Genomic DNA, 16,195 nt, shown 5'->3' with positions numbered 1-16,195 from the left:
AAAGGGAACTTGCATAGAACCATAGAAAAGTTATGGCACAGAAAGTGGCCATTCAGCCCATCGTATCTGCGCTGGCTGAGAAAACTAACCGCCCAATCTAATCCTACCTTACATACAAACATATGAATTAGGAGCAGGAGTAGGCTACTTGGCCCCTCGAGCCTTCTCCTCTATTCAATAAGTTCATGGCTGAACTGATTACTCTGCTTTCTCACCTACCCCGATAACCTTTCACCCCCTTATCAAGAAACTATCTACCTCTGCCTTCAACATATTCAAAGACTCTGCTTCCACCGCCTTTTGAGGAAGAGAGTTCCAAAGACTCTCAACCCTCAGAGAAAAAATTTCTCCTCATCTCTGTCTTAAATGGGCGACCCCTTATTTTTAAACAGTGACCCCTAGTTCTAGATTCTCCCACAAGCACCTGATCCATAGCCTTGCAGGTTACAGCACTTCAGGTGCAGGTCCAGCTACCTTGTTAAATGAGTTGAGGGTTTCTGCCTCCACCACTGATCTGGGCAGTGAATTCCAGACACCCACCACCCTCATGTCCCCTCTAATCCTTCTGCCAATCACCTTTAATCTGTGCCCCCTGGTAATTGACCTCTCCGCTAGGGGAAACAGGTCCTTCCTGTCTACTTTATCTAGGCACCTCATAATTTTGTACACCTCAATTAAGTCACCCCTCAGCCTCCTCTGTTCTAAGGAAAACAGCCCTAGCCTATCCAATCTTTCCTCACAGCTGCAACTTTCAAGCCCTGGCAACGTTCTTGTAAATCTCCTCTGTACTCTCTCCAGAGCAATTATGTGCTTTCTGTAATGTGACCAGAACTGTACGCAATATTCAAGCTGTGGCCTAACCAGTGTTTTATACAGTTCCAGCATTACATGTCTGCTTTTTATTCTATACCTCGGCCAATAAAGGAAAGCATTCCAGATGCCGCCACCTTCACTTTATCTACCTGTTCTGCCACCTTCAGGGACCTGTGGACATGCTCTCCAAGGTCTCTCACTTCCTGTACCCCTTTCAATATCCTCCCGTTTATTGTGTATTCCCTTGCTTTGTTTGCCCTCCCCAAATGCATTAGAATTCCATTTGCCACTTTTCCGCCCACTCAACCAAACCATTGATATAATTCTGGAGTCTGCAGCTATCCTCTTCACTATCAACTACATGGCGAATTTTTCTGTCATTTGCCAATTTCCCAATCATGCTTCCCACCTTTATGTCCAAATCATTAATCTATGCCACAAACAGCAAGAGACCCAATGCTGAGCCCTGTGGAATGCCAATGGAAACTGCCTTCCATTCACAAAACATCTGTTGTCCATTACCCTTTGTTTCCTGTCACTAAGCCAATTTTGGATACAGCTCACCACATTCCCTTGTATTCCATGGGCTTTTACTTTTCTGACCAGTCTGCAATGTGGAATCTTGTCAAATGCCTCACTAAAATCCATGTAGACAACATCCACTGCACGATCCACATCAATCCTCCTTGTTACGTCCTCAAAAAACTCAATTAAGTTAATAAGACCCGACCTTCCCTTAACAAATCCATGCTATCTCTGATTAATCTGTGCCTTTCTAAGTGATAGTTTATCCTATCTCTCCGACATGATTCTGATAATTTGCCCACCACCGAGGTCAGACTGACCGGCCTATAATTATTTGGTCTATCCCTCACACCCTTTTTAAACAATGGTGCAATGTTTGCAGACCTCCAATCCTCTGGTACCTCACCTATATCTAGTGAGGATTTGAAGATAATCCTCAGAGCATCTGCTGTTTCCTCCCTGGCTTCCTTTTAACAGCCTGGGATACAATCCATCCAGTCCTGGTGATTTATCCACCTTCAAGGATGTCAGACCCTCTTGTACTTCCTCTCTCTTTATGCTTATCATAGCTAATATTTCACACTCCTCCTCTTTAACTACAATGTCTGCATCAACCCTCTCCTTTGTGAAGACAGAGACAAAGTACTCATTAAGAACCCTGCCCACATCTTCTGCATCCACGCATAAGTTCCCTTGGACATCTCTGATAGGCCCTACCCTTTCCTTAGTTATCCTCATGCTCTTAATGTACTGATAAAACATCTTTGGGTTTCCTTGATTTTACCTGCCAATATTTTTTCATGTCCTCTCTTTGCTTTCCTAATTTCCTTTTTTACTTCATCCCTGCACTTTCTATACTCCTAGGCTTTCTAAAGTATTACATTTTTTTGACTGTCATAAGCTTTCTTTTTCTGCTGTAACTTGCCCTCTATGCTTCAAGATAACCAGGGGGCTCTAGATTTGACAGTACCACAGTTTTTCTTTGCGGGGACATGTTTACACTGTGCCTGTAGAAGCTCGCTTTTGAATGCCTCCCACTGGTTTGCCACTGATTTTCCTTCAAGTAGCTGTATCCAGCCCACTTTCGCCAAGTCACCTCTCAGCTTTGTAAAATTTGCCTTCCCCCAATTTAGAACTTTTACTCCTGTTCTTTCCTTGTCCTTTTCCATAATAATGCTAATTCAACTGTATTATGGTCACCATCTCCAAAATTGTCACCCACTGCTACTTCATCCACTTGCCGAGCTTCATTTCTTAAGACTAAATCTAGAATTGCACCCCCTCTCATTGGGCTTGTTACATGCTGGCTAAAAATGTTCTCTTGAATGCAGTTCAAGTGTTTTGTGCCCTCTGTGCTCTTCACACTGTTTGTATCCCAGTTGATATTCGGGTAGTTGAAATCCCCAACTATTATTGGCCTATAGTTTTTGCTCTCAGTAATTTGCCTACATATTTGTTCTTCTATCTCCCTCTGACTATTTGGGGGTCTATAGTACACTCCTAGTAGTGTGGCTGCCCCTTTTTTATTTCTGAGCTCAACCCATATGGCTTCATTTAATGACTCAGTTAGTATATCATCCCTCCTCATAGCTGTAATTGATTCTTTAACCAATAATGCTGCACCCCCTCTTTTTTTTATCCCCCTCTCTATCCCACCTGAAAACTCTATATCCGAGGATGTTGAGCTGCAATTTGTGCCCCTTGTTAAGCCAAGTTTCCATTATAGCAATTATCATGCTGCCACGTGTCTATCTATGTCCTCAGTTCATCGGCTTTATTTGCTATGTTCCTTGCATTTAAATACCTTTTAACACTGCCAACTTCCTGTGCTGTGCACTTTTAACCTTTTCTTCTGTCTTTCAGAGTCACTCGCTAATTTTCTGCCTCCCGTTCCCTGCCCTGAATTTGTCCTAAGACTGTGCTCGGGTTCCCATTCCCCCTGCCAGTCTAGTTTAAACCATCCCCAACAGCACTAGCAAACCTTCCTGCAAGGATATTCGTCCCAGTCATGTTCAGGTGTAGAACTGTCTAGCTTGTACGGGTCCCACCTTCCCCAGAACTGGTCCCAATGCCCCAGAAATCTGAAGCCCTCCCTTCTGCTCCATCTCTCAGGTCATGCGTTCATCTGGTGTATTGTCCTATATCTATACTCACTAGCACATTGCCTTGGGAGTAGTCCGGAGATTACTACCTTTGAGGTCCTGCTTGCTAATCTCTTTCCTAACTCCCTAAACTCAGCCTGCAGGATCTCATCCCTTTTTCGACCTATATCGTTGGTACCAATGTGGGCCATAACCTCTGGCTGTGCACCCTCGCCCTCCAGAAATCTCTAGCTGCTCACCTTCATATGACTGCAAATTGTAGAGTCATAGAGTTATACAGCACAGAAACAGGTCCTTCGGCCCATCGTGTCTGTGCATGCCATCAAGCACCTAAGTATTCTAATCCCATTTTCCAGCACTTGGCCCGTAGCCTTTAAGAGCTGGGATTCTCCCTCCACTCTGAGGAAAGAAAAACATTTACCATTTGTCTTACCTGCTGCCACCAATATATACTGGCACCTGTAGTCTGTTAGTTCAACTCATTTGCACCATTGACTGTGACAGAAAGAAAGAACTTGCATTTTTAAAGTGCCTTATCAAGTCCTCAGGACATCCCAAATGTTTCCCAACAATTTACTGTAGAAATTCAATCACTGTTATTTAGGTAAACCCGACTCAGTTTTCACTTAGCATTGTCTCTCGATCAACAAGCATGAGAAATGATCAGTTGATCTGTTCCAGTTGAGGGAGGAGTGTTGGGCAGGATACTGGGGGGAATTCCACTTGTATAGGAAAGATGGCACTGTTGACAATACAGCGTTCCCTTGGTACTGCACTGCTGTATCATCATAGGTTATACACTCAAGTCCTGGAGGTGGGGCTTGAAGAAGTGAGACTACTACTCAATGAGCCAAGGCTGACTGATACTGCATAAATAAGGGCCAAATTTGGGTTTGGTGCACTATTGCATTTCTGTACAAGGTAGAAGTGTAAAAGCCCATCTGAAGGAGGTTTGTAGGGTGGCTGCCTCACTTCAAACACTTCTGCAAGGTTTGTATTCACAGTCAAGATATTAAAACAGACTTTGTTTCTTATGAATATTCAGCAAAAATCAATGATGTCGTGTCTTCCACATATAAAACGATCAAAGTTCAACTGCCTTTGACCTTGAGAAGTCTGTCCTTGTATTTGTCCAACAAGGATACAGAATTCATCCTGTTTAAACCTGTGCGGGTAAGTCATGATCTTTCTTGTAAAGCTCTATGATGTACACTGGACCCAGTTGAGATGAACTTGTATGCCAGTGTTTTAAAGCAGATTTATTTTTGGTAATTGTATCGTGCGTAACATGTACCATGCCTGCATTTATAACCAATTAGATCTGAAAAGAGCACTGCACTCATTATCTGTTAGGTACTTCAAGTCTGAACAAAATAGATTGACTTATAGTCCACCCTCTGCTTAGTCAGCTGATCTCAATTGGGGTTACAGGGAGGAGGGACTCCGCCAAATGGGATCAGCTGGCAGTTGTCCTCAGTGCCTGTGGATTGGAGAGAGGCATAACTCAACAAACTGAGCCAAAGTGTGCTAAATAAAAGCCACTGGTACGTGACTACCAGTGACCCAAGTATATTGATGAAAATAGTTAGGAAAGTTAGCTTAATGACTTTCAGTGAATAATGTGATCTCTTTAAAATTTTACAAATTTTAAAAAGCTTGAGCTGATTATATTTCTACTGAAACTGTCTTGGCCTGAAATGGTGTCAGACTTTCCATCTCATCTCTCACCTGATTATTTTAAGCTGATTTTAAGGCGATACAGTTTGAACCCTTGTTACAGTTCTTGAAGAGTAGATGGATGTTGGAAGAAGCTAGGATCAGGCTTTGCTCTTGTTCCTTCCCCCTTCCTGCCCTGCATCCGCCCGCAAGCAATCAAAAGCCTGCTGACAGTCAGTCTGAGCTGGCACATGAATAGCCCCTCGGGCTTTGTGAAGGAAGATGATTTCTGTTCTTCAAGGCATCTCCTTGAGAGAAGGACAGGAAATTGAAATTGGTGTATTTCTTCTAAAAAAGCAGATTGTGCACTGTTCATTCATTTTACATGAAATACAATCAATTTCAAACACCCCTCGGCAATAAGAAAATAACGCCACAGTGTACTAACTGTAAAATCATAGATACGCTTCTCTCTGTCTCTCTCTCTATCTATACCTTCCTCCAGCCTTACAACCCTCCAAATTCTCTGCACTCCTGCCATTCTGGCCCCTTGCACATCCACAGTTTTCTTTGCTGCACCATTGGCAGCAATGCCTTCAGCTGTCCAGGCCTTAAGCTATTCCCTCCCTAAGCCCCTGCACCTCTTGAACACTCTCTCCTTTAAGACTCTCCTTAAAACCTCTTTGACCACTCTTTTGGTCACCTGACCTAATACCTTTTTACGTGATTCAGTGTCATATTTTGTCTGATAATGCACCTGCCTTGGGATATTTTAACTATGTTAAAGGCACTAAATAAATGCAAGTTGTTGTTGATGGCAGGTTCACCCCAGTGACCTATCAATCAAAGTGCTCCCACAGGGTTCCTCAGTATCTCCTCTAGCTGGGCCCATTACTGTGTGAATGAAATTACTCAAACAATAACACCTAGTGTTTTCAGGTGTTGCAAGGGAGCAACCTACTCACTGCCAGAAAATGCTGAAGTTTTTAGGTACCGACCCACCTTTGTTCACTGATAATTGTAACCAGTCTAGTTCTAGACTGCTGCCTTACTGTTGAGAGGTTGAATTTAACCTTACAGAAATATTATGGTAAATAATTCTCAGACAACACTGGTAGAATCCAATTTGTTCCAGATTCCCACTACTCCAGTAACTGAAATTGGACACTTACCATGTTTTAATGCCCAACCTTGGAAATACCCCATCTTTGTAGCAAGATGTCTACCTTTAAATCACTTATGGCCTGTTACTTAACCAACTATTCAGAGTTAAGATAATGACAAATAGTTATCCTGAAGTGTTTCTTTGAAGATATCATTACATTTTGCCCATGTTCTTGAACGAGTTCCACTAACTCCCTCCCTTTTAAGATGTGGGAAGGTTGCGTTCTGGAGTGATACTAATTCTTTTGTGTCATCCCTGGTGTCTTAGCGCTGGTATGCAATGCACAGCGCAAAATAAGATGCAAGCTGTCACATCTGTGTTACTGCTGGATTTTTTTGTGTGACGAGTTCCAGTTAACAGTGATACTGGCACATTCATGTCTGATACCGACTGATTTCCTGAGAACATTCCTCACAGTCTCTATTCTTAGTATTTTTTTCTCTCTTTAGAGTAACATCCAACAGACATTCCAGAAGCTGCATGGAGTACTGCAGGAGGATTTCAGTGGTGAGGACCTGCAGATTATAGCTTGCCCCTCCATGGACCAGGTAAGAGCCAGCCAGGTGCAGCATGATGGATAAACAGGTTTTTGTGGTATTTCCCAGGATGAGTTTAATGGCTGTCCCTGGAATTATGATTTGTGTTAGCCCCTTTCCAAACAAGATTTTGGTGTGTGTTTTTATTTATTATTGCTCACGGTCGTACAGACTGAATATATAATTTAGTTGGGTCATTAATATAACTTGTTCAGTTGGAGGACTGGGCCTGTTATTGTCAAATCAGTCCAAAGCTTCCTGGGCCGTGTTCTGAAAATATATTTTAATTTGTTATGCTAGTTTAAAACCTTTATTTATGTGGCTCATTCATGTGGAATGTTGTAAATGCTAGCTAATCTCCAGTGGCATTGCTCATGGTTAGTCTTTGTTTTATAAAGATGGCAACATTAATACCATGGAATGTACAGAGTATTCTGCGGTTATTGGTGATTAGCTTAAAGTCCTATGCTGATGGTGCTGACACATATTTACATGCTTGTTAATATTGTCCAGATGTAACTCTGAGAAGTTATTAAACTGTTAGTAAAGTGGTTGGGCTTTGTACCTAGCCATCATTTCTAATTTAACCCTCCGTAAATTGCACAGCACACCTTGCGATGCTGACAGCACTTATGGAACATGCTGAATCTGGAGACCTGAGATGGTGGATCCTTATGGGGCAACATTTTAATACAGATCAAATACAGGAACTACCTCATAAAGAAGCCAAACCGTTAACTCTCCCCACCTCCCCATCCCTGCACCAGAGATGAGTTGGCTTGGGATAATGTTTGATGTCTTGCATAAGGTGTTTATATATTGCATTTGTTTCTAAGATCTGTTTTGAAATACGTTTAATTACATAGAACATATAGTACAGAAAAGGGGCATTTGACCCAACAGGTCTGTTCCAATGTTTATACTAGACATGGTATGTTTTTCTATTTAATTGACATGAAGGAGGGTTGTATTGAGCTACACTCACCCTGTCACAAAACTAAGTGGGTTTGGGGTATTTGATTCAAAGCTCAATTCCTCCAGTGTTTTTTAACCCCAGTCAAAGCAAAGAAGCCAGTTCTTGGCTCTAAATACTAGCCTGATGAATTACTTCAAGGAAGGAGACCCAAGTACTCTCCTTGTATGTGTAAGAAATCCAAATCCTGATTAAAAGCTAGTTATTGCCTCATTAAAAGGGATGTGATCTCTCCAGGATGTTGCTGACCTTTTGCCTAGTCAATTAGTTACAGGAGTGGCCTGGAATGGAGGAGGCCAAATTTTGGAGAGGTTACTTGTGGTACGAAGTGAAGTTCTCTTTAAAATCAAGGTGTATAAATTGTTGGAACCTCTTTCCTCCTTGAATTCAGTGCAGTTTGAACCAGGGACACGTCAAACTTGCAGATCCCTTTCGTCCATGTCCTTTTAAAATGGCTCTAACTTTATCTCCTTCCTTTTCTTGCAGATAAACCTGTTGTTGTCTGCTTCCAATTAGAATCACTGTCACACAGTGGAGAGAAAATGGGGACATCTCCGACATTTAAAACTGGGCATCAACTAGGGAAGGGAAAAGCACAGAGTGAGTTGGAAGATATTTAAAATGAAATACTTGGCAGAAGAGTGTTTCAGGGAATACTGACTCTTAATATGTAGCCACTGCAGAACTCTGCTGTCAAAAAGCTATGGCTGTTTGATGAAGAATTTGGCATAACACTACTTACTTCCTCACCACATCAAAGCTACAGTCTGGTCTTAAACTGAGAGCCACCTGTTCACAATTTCAGGTAAAACCAGACCTGATCTATTGTCAGTTCTTTAATGTCTGACCTGCCTACCAAAGACTCTGCTTCATCACTGAAGAGGCTGGGGTTACCCGAAGTAATTGCTCATTTCACAAAGCCTGAGGGATTTGTTTTGTTTGGTATATATGTATATTTGTATATTATCTATACTTGGTATGGGATTGTACATTAAACTGAGGAAATGTGATTGAAATTGGTACAAAAATGGTGATGGTTGTAAAAGTTATGTAAATGAATGTTGATGTATTAAAGGGAGCATTGAAGTGTTGTACTGGAGCACAGTTTAGATTGACTTCCCTTTTATCCTTTGTGTTAGTATTGTATTATCCACAGTCGCAACTGTTTTTTTTTTTGAAACCCCATTTTGGTGCTCGTCAACGTGAGGGATGTTTGTGTTAAGGAATGGAAGTCTTCCCATTTCAGGCTCTGTGTCAGTATCAAGGTATAGCAGTTAGGTGCAACATAAAACTCCCTCTACCCTGCCACAACACCATGTCTCAGCTCCAACCAGCTCAACCACAAAGCGGTCCTCTACTGTGACCCTTTCCATTGCCCAGTCTTTTGAGTGTCATTGCTGGTTAATGCCGAATTAACAACTGGATTGAGACTGGAAAAGTGCGTATCATGTAAGAGCCAGATTACAGAAGAGACTCTTATCAGTCTGAACTGGGTTAAGTCCAGGTCCCAGAAGTAAAAGACCAGTGTCCCGAAACGCTGCAAGTTCCCTGTCAACAGTTTTCTCCATAGTACTGCAGAGATTGTATTGAAGTGAGGTCGAGGTGGTGTGATTTTCCAGGGTCTATACTTCATAGTTGCCTCAGCTTAGCCCATGTGTCGGTCAGTAATGAATTACCAAGCCAGTGCTGGACTGGGGTTTTTCTGTTCTTATAAACAGCTAATGCATAATGTACCAGTTTGATGCAAACTTCTTGCTTTGTGTTCCAGGCTGGAAGCACCTTCGTTCAATAAGGGAACTGTAGTCTGCTTAGGTATCTGTGCATCGCCTGTACATCCGATTGCTGAAGTATAACCAGTGCAAGTTACAGTTACATATACAACTTGTAACTAGTACAGATTGGCTCATAGATGTCTCACTGTGGGAGTTTTCCTTAGTGATGAATTGTAATTGTATATAAACTACATTTCCAGATACAAGCATTTGTAAATTCGTTCTTTGAAGATCCCACGATAGGCATTTTAACATTATCTGATTTAACGTTAACCTACATAAAACAGACTGTTAAGTGAACACGGGTAAATTGGAAAAAAGGTCCCTTTCATTGCCGAATCATTTTAGCATGTCCCTTATTGCTGCTGTAAATTAAATTGGCAATTGCCTGAGGATTTTATCACACTGCGATAAAGCTTGATTTAATAAACACATGGCAAAGATTATATGTCCCATATTACTGAAATAAAAGCATCAAGTTAGTTTGCTGTTTGGTCACTGATAACAGCAGAAGTTTCATTTGTCCTATTTTTTTCCTTGTGTTTTAAATCTTGAGCTTCAATGTTAGTTGGGCCGGTAATCAGTACAAATGTACGAAGAGCCATTCGTCAGTCTTTCACTATTGTATCACCCGCACAGACAAATGATTGTCATCTAATATACTCGATTGGAAATGATAAAATAGTGTGTGCTTGTGTTGGGGGTGGGGGTCAAAGTTAGGAGTCAACTTCAGTAAAATTCACATGCTTGGGAATTGAAGTGTTTGCTTTCAGTTGGCTTCGTGATTAAGTTCTTCCCCATGAAACTGCCTGTTTCCTCAGTGGGTGACATGCAGAGTCCAGGAAAGTCCAAGCGTTGGTCTCTGTTCTGTGCTGAGTTAGCTAATCTAAGGTAGGGCAGTCAGGGATAGTACTGGAGGGCTAGAGCCCTATCGCAACATGAGTTACTCCTGCACTGAGGGTTTAAAACATCCTTTACTGCTTTGAATGCAGAAGTGATCTATTCCAGAAATCATCCAGTTGGGAGCAGGATAGAATATTCTGTGGGGTTAGTCTATACATGCTTTATTTTAGTGGTGGTGGTGTCCAGAACGTTTTCAGCGTCTCGCTCACCTGTTCCAACAAAAGGGGTTTATGTTAAAACAGCTTGCATTGAAAAACGCTCTGTAACATGAATGTATATGTTGTGAAATAACAATGATTTTCTCTACAAAATAATTCGGGGGAATTCACGATGTACATATTGGTTTCCTTGTATGGAATGAAATGACATTTTACTACAGTGTATATAATTGGGGCAGGGTGTGGCAGTACAGTTGCTATAAAAGGTAAATCTGCATTTTATACTTTAGAAGTTTTTTTAAAATTTGGACTCCTAGTTGACACTTTCAGTAGTCTATTCCAGAGACGCTTAGAGACAACTAACAAATGGACCCAATTTACTGATTCTGATTACATTATTTTTGTTTGCTGAAGTGTTTTAAAGGGTTTACATATGTAAATTGTATGTACATAATAAGATTAATAATATAAACATGCTTGTCCCCACAGTTTCTCGATGCAATCTGATAGTTTTAATAAAATGTTTTCAAGTAAGTACGTGTTGCTTTTGAACTCCTACTTCATGTCTAAGATACACGCAACATGGTTAGTGCAGCACATCTGTGTTAGATTCAACAATAACTTATATTTAAATAGTGCCTTTAACATAATAAAATGTCCCAAGGCACTTCACAAGAGCATTCTAAAACAACAAAAAAATGAGACCGTGCCACATAAGGGGATATTAGGTCAGAAGACCAAAGGTTTGGTCAAAGTGATAGGTTTTAAGGGGTGGCAGAGAGATGTAGAGAGGGAATTCCAGAATTTAGGTATTAGGCAACTGAAGGCACGGCCACCAATGGTGGAGCGATTCAAATTGGAGCTGCTCAAAAGGTCAGAATTAGATGCCTCAGGGTTGTAGGGCTAGAGGAGATCACAGAGATAGCGAGGGGCGATGCCATGGAGGGATTTGAAAATAAGGATGAGAATTTTAAAATCAAGACATTGCTTGACCGAGAGCCAATGTAAGTCAGCAAGCACAGGGATGATAGGTGAATGGGACATGGTGTGAGTTAAGACACAGGTAGCAGAGTTTTGGATGATAAGTTTGTGGAGAGTAGAATGTGGGAGACCAGACAAAAGTGCATTGGAATAGTCGAGTCTAAAGGTAACAAAGGTGGGAATGAGGGTTTCAGCAGCAGGTGAGCTGAGGCAGGGACGAAGTCAGCTGATATTAGGGAGCAGAAATAGGTCATCTTAGTGATGGCATGAATATATGGTCGGAAGCTCATCTCCGGGTCAAGGTTGCGAACAGACTGTTGCCAGGGAGAGGGGTGGAATCAGCTAGGGAATGCAGTTTAGGGTGGGTATTGAAAACAATGTCTTCAGTCTTCCCAATATTTAACTGGAGGAAATTTCTGCTCATTCAGTACTAGATGCTGGATAAGCAGATAGATTTTTGATACGAAAGGGGGTGGAAGAATATTGGGGGTGGAAATGCGGAATGATTATTTCAGCCATGAACTTATTGAATGGCGGAGCAGGCTTGAAGGGCCGAGTGGCCTACTCCTAATTCGTATGTTCGTATAAGTTTACAACAATGGAAGAGTCGAGAAAGGTGGTGCTGGGTGTCGTGAGCATGCACGTGAAAACTAACGCTGTGCTTTCAGATGATGTTTTCGACGGGCAGCATGTAGATGAGAAATAGGAGGGGACCATGGATAGATGCTGGTGAACACCAGAGAAAACAGTTCAGGTGCAGGAAGAGAAGCCATTACAAGTGATACTCTGGCTATGATTAGATAGATAAGAATGGAACCTGGTGAGAACAGTCCCACCCAGCTGGATGACAGTGGGGAGTCATTGGAGGAGGATGGTATCGTCACCGTGTCAAAGTTGCTACTTGAAAGATATTCCGCGTGAAATTTATAAAAGTCGGTGTAGAAACCAGAGAAAATTATGTCTTGGTTTTTGGAATTTATACGCTGATTCTAAAACTTTGCAGCTTTCATTATCTGAATTGAAGATTCTAGTCTAACGCCCAAAAGGGCCACATGCTGCACTGTCACCCTTAGACATCAACCTGTCCTTAAACACTCTGTTTAAAACAAACCAAAGGCCAGGCTTCTCTGTCCCTGTGCTCACCATTATAGTGACTGGGAGGAAGATCATGGGCTGCCAAATACAGAAATGGGAATGGGAGGGATATCGTGGGTAGCTGAACACATAAAAGGGAAGAGGAGGAATATTGTGGGCAGCTGATTGCAGTAACAGGAAAACCATGGCCCTTACGAATACCAGTTTATTTTTCTTTGACTAGGCTCTGAAGTTAAGAGGGGCTGCCAGTGTTGGTCACTAAGTTGATTCATCTCGGGAGGTACACAAAGTTGTACGGTATTGAATATGTAACAATCATCATGTTTGGGGTCCTGTGATTTGATCTTTTCTACCCTTATTATACTAGATATTTGGCTTCTATATTTTAGATTACTCTTCTTGATTCTTAGCTTCCTACGTCTTAAGACTGTCTACATTGACCTCTATAGGTAAGGTTTTAATGATGAGTCCAGGATAACAAACACAAAATCTGCCTGTAAATTACTTTGGCTGCTGGATCTATCGTGTGCCTTCATAGGGTCAATCTCCATCTTGAAAAAGCAGCCTACAGAGCTCACTTCAGACTTGAATTAACAAATGAAAATAGCGCCCAATAAAGAAGTGAATATATAACTGCAATTTGGGGCTCCTTTTTACACATTCCATTGTGTGCTTGGCAGACACACTGGGTATCTAGTACACTCATCACTATCTTGACCAGTGGCTTAAGTATTGGATAAGCTGGTGCCTACAGGTGCAGTATTATGACACTGCAAATGTCAGTGTGGGTTATTGATGGCACTGACTAAAAGACTAGCATTTATATAGCTCCTTTCACAACCTCAGGATGTGCCAAAGAACTTTGAAGCACTTTTGCTGTACAGTCACTGTTGCAATGTAGGAATTGCGGCAGGCAAATTGTGCACAGCAAGCTCCCACAAACAGCAATGTGATAATGACCAAATAATCTGTTTTTGTGATGTTGATTAAAGGATATCTATATTGATCAGGACACCAGGGATAACTCCCCTGCTCCTCTTTGAAGTAGTGCCACAGGATCTTTTGCATCCACGGGAGCAGGCAGATGTGGCCTCGGTTTAACCCCTCCTTTCGTCCCCCCTCACGCCCCTTTCTCCCCCCCCCCCCCCCCCCCCATCTCGCAACAGCACTGTGGGTGGACCTAGCCCATATGGACTGCAGCGGTTAAAGAAGGTAGCTCACCACCACTTTCTCCAGGGCAATTAGGCCAGCATTTATTGCCCTTCCCTAGCAAGCAATGTACACATCCAATGAATGAATTTTTAAAAAGACTCATCCGAAAGATGGCACCTCCGACAGTGCAACGCTCCTTCAGTACTGCATTGGAGTGTTAGATAAATGATCAGATCATCTGTTTTAGTGATGTTAATTGAGGGATAAATATTGGCCAGGACACTGAGAACTCCCCTGCTTTTCTTGGAACAAAGTGACTCCTGCCAACACAGATCGTGGGCAAAGCCATTGCGGACGTCATCAATGCGTGTGAACATTTGCCAGCCTGCCAGTATGAATATGCACATGTGCGCACATCACACCACCACGCAATGATGTTATCACCCTCAATAGCCGTCTCCATTCATCCCACTCCCCACCGTCCCAGCTTCACCCCGCTTGATCCCCACCATGCCGCTGCCTTCCCTCAGCCACTCGCTCCCATTCCATTGGTAGCTGCCCCCCTCTCCCATTCGCTCCGGCCTCACCTGCCTCCAGCTGCTCACTCCCCGCACTCTCCCTCACCCCCACCCCCCCCCCTGCTCTCCGGCCGCTAGTTCCAGGCTATGCCGCTTCCCTCCCACATCACCCTGTCATCACTCGCGGCCTGCCTTGCTTCTTCGGAGGGTGTGGCAGGGAACGATCGAATGTGGGAGTGAGTGGCCAAGAGGAGGGAAGTGGCGCAGTCAGGAGCTAGTGGCTGTGGGAGGTGGGGGAAGCAGGGATGAGCAGCCGGAGGTAGGGGAGCGGTGAGGCTGGAGCGAGTGGCTAAGGGAAGGCAGCGGGGAGCGAGCGGCAAGAATACGGGCGTAGGAGGGAGTGGCAAAGAGAAGCGCAATGGCAGGAGGGTGTGGGAGATTGTTGGGGGTGGGATGGAGGTGCCGATGGCAGCCATTGAGGGGATTTTTGGGTTGAAATTGCTTTTTGTGATCATTTGAGCAGCACCATCTTTAATTCTGGTAGCTGCCTGAGCATCGCAGACAGTGATGTTTCAGTGGAAGAGTCTACATTTGTGCATGTGCTAGTAATGCACCACCTAGTGGTTGCATTGTCAGCAAACGCAGCCTTCTTGGAATAGTACCTTGGGATCTTTAACATCCACCTTGAGAACAGGAGAGGTCTCATCCAAAAGATGGCACCTCTGACGATACAGCACTCCCTCAGCGCTGCACGAGAGTGTTAGTCTAAATTCTGGAGTGTGATTTGAACCCCACAACCTTCTGACTAAGTTGCGAGGGCTACAAGTGAGCCATGCCTGACATCTGCGGGCATCTGTCCTAGTTGGATTGACCAGTGAGGAAGAATCCAGATAAGTTAGCACAAGATTGCTTCATTTCTGTCACGGTTTCCACATCTTGCAACATGTATTGAACTCTCTCAAATATTAATGCAAAAGGCAAAATTCTGTGGGGTTAGGCAGCATCTGTGGAGAGAGAAACAGTTCCCATTTCATGTTGAAAACCTTTGTTCAGAACTGACAAAAGTTACAAATTTAACAGATTTTAAGCAAGTACATAGGTAGGGTAACGGGGCAGGATAGGAAGGAAGAAAAGGAAAGGTCTCTGATGAGTGAATGGCAGGAGAGATTAAATGACAAAAGGGATGATGGTGCAAGGCAAAAAGGGGTGGTAATGGTACAAGTAAAGAAAATGGATCTAGAGGAGGTGCAAATGGCAACAGCAGAACCATTACCAGCACCTGCTGTCAGAAAAAAAGGAAGCAATGGTCACTATCTGAAGGCTGTAGTGTGCCTAATCGTAAAAAGAGGTGCTGTTCCTCGAGCTTGCATTGAGCTTTGTTGGAACAATGTAGGAGGCAGAGATCAGAGTGGGACAGAGAATTAATACAGCAAACGACTGCAAACTCAGAGTCACGCTCGCAGGCTGAATAGAAGTGTTCACCAAAGCAATCACCCAATCTGAGTTTGGTCACCCCAGTGCAGAGGTGACTGCATTGTGAGAAGTCAATATGGTATATTATATTGAAGTAAGTACAAGAAAATCACAGTTTCACTTGGAAGGAGTGCTCTGGACAATGGGAACGGAGGAGGTAAAAGAGCAGGTGTTACATCCTCTGCACTTGCATGGGCGTGGGGGCGATAGAGGAATAAACTAGTGGATGTCGTGGTGGGAACAGACCTTTCGGAATGCTGAAAAGGGAAGGGAAGATGTGGTGGTGGCATCATGCTGGAGGTGGCAGGAATGTGGGTGTCGCTGGCCAGGCCAGCATTTATTGCCCATCCCTAATTGCCTTTGAGAAGGTGGT

General features: G+C 43.1%; 1 protein-coding gene across 2 annotated transcripts in view; it reads left to right on the top strand.

Moving 5' to 3' along the window:
* cog3 (component of oligomeric golgi complex 3) overlaps positions 1-11,137 on the top strand; it is a 75,502-nt gene extending 64,365 nt beyond the window's left edge. The window contains exons 21-24 of one of the 2 annotated variants that reach the window (XR_010975783.1): positions 4,486-4,613; positions 6,711-6,809; positions 7,404-7,605; positions 8,257-11,137. Coding sequence is in view for 1 of the 2 variants with exons in the window: in XM_068040180.1 (XP_067896281.1) it covers positions 4,486-4,613; positions 6,711-6,809; positions 8,257-8,286 (257 nt within the window). In the remaining variant the exon portion in view is untranslated. The remainder of the gene's footprint in view (positions 1-4,485; positions 4,614-6,710; positions 6,810-7,403; positions 7,606-8,256) is intronic. The other variant, XM_068040180.1, reaches the window with a different exon arrangement.
* Positions 11,138-16,195: the final 5,058 nt, after the last annotated feature.

Source organism: Heterodontus francisci, chromosome 10 (assembly GCF_036365525.1).
Source record: "Heterodontus francisci isolate sHetFra1 chromosome 10, sHetFra1.hap1, whole genome shotgun sequence".
Taxonomy (NCBI): Eukaryota; Metazoa; Chordata; class Chondrichthyes; order Heterodontiformes; family Heterodontidae; genus Heterodontus; species Heterodontus francisci.
This window is presented reverse-complemented; position numbering and strand designations above follow the sequence as displayed.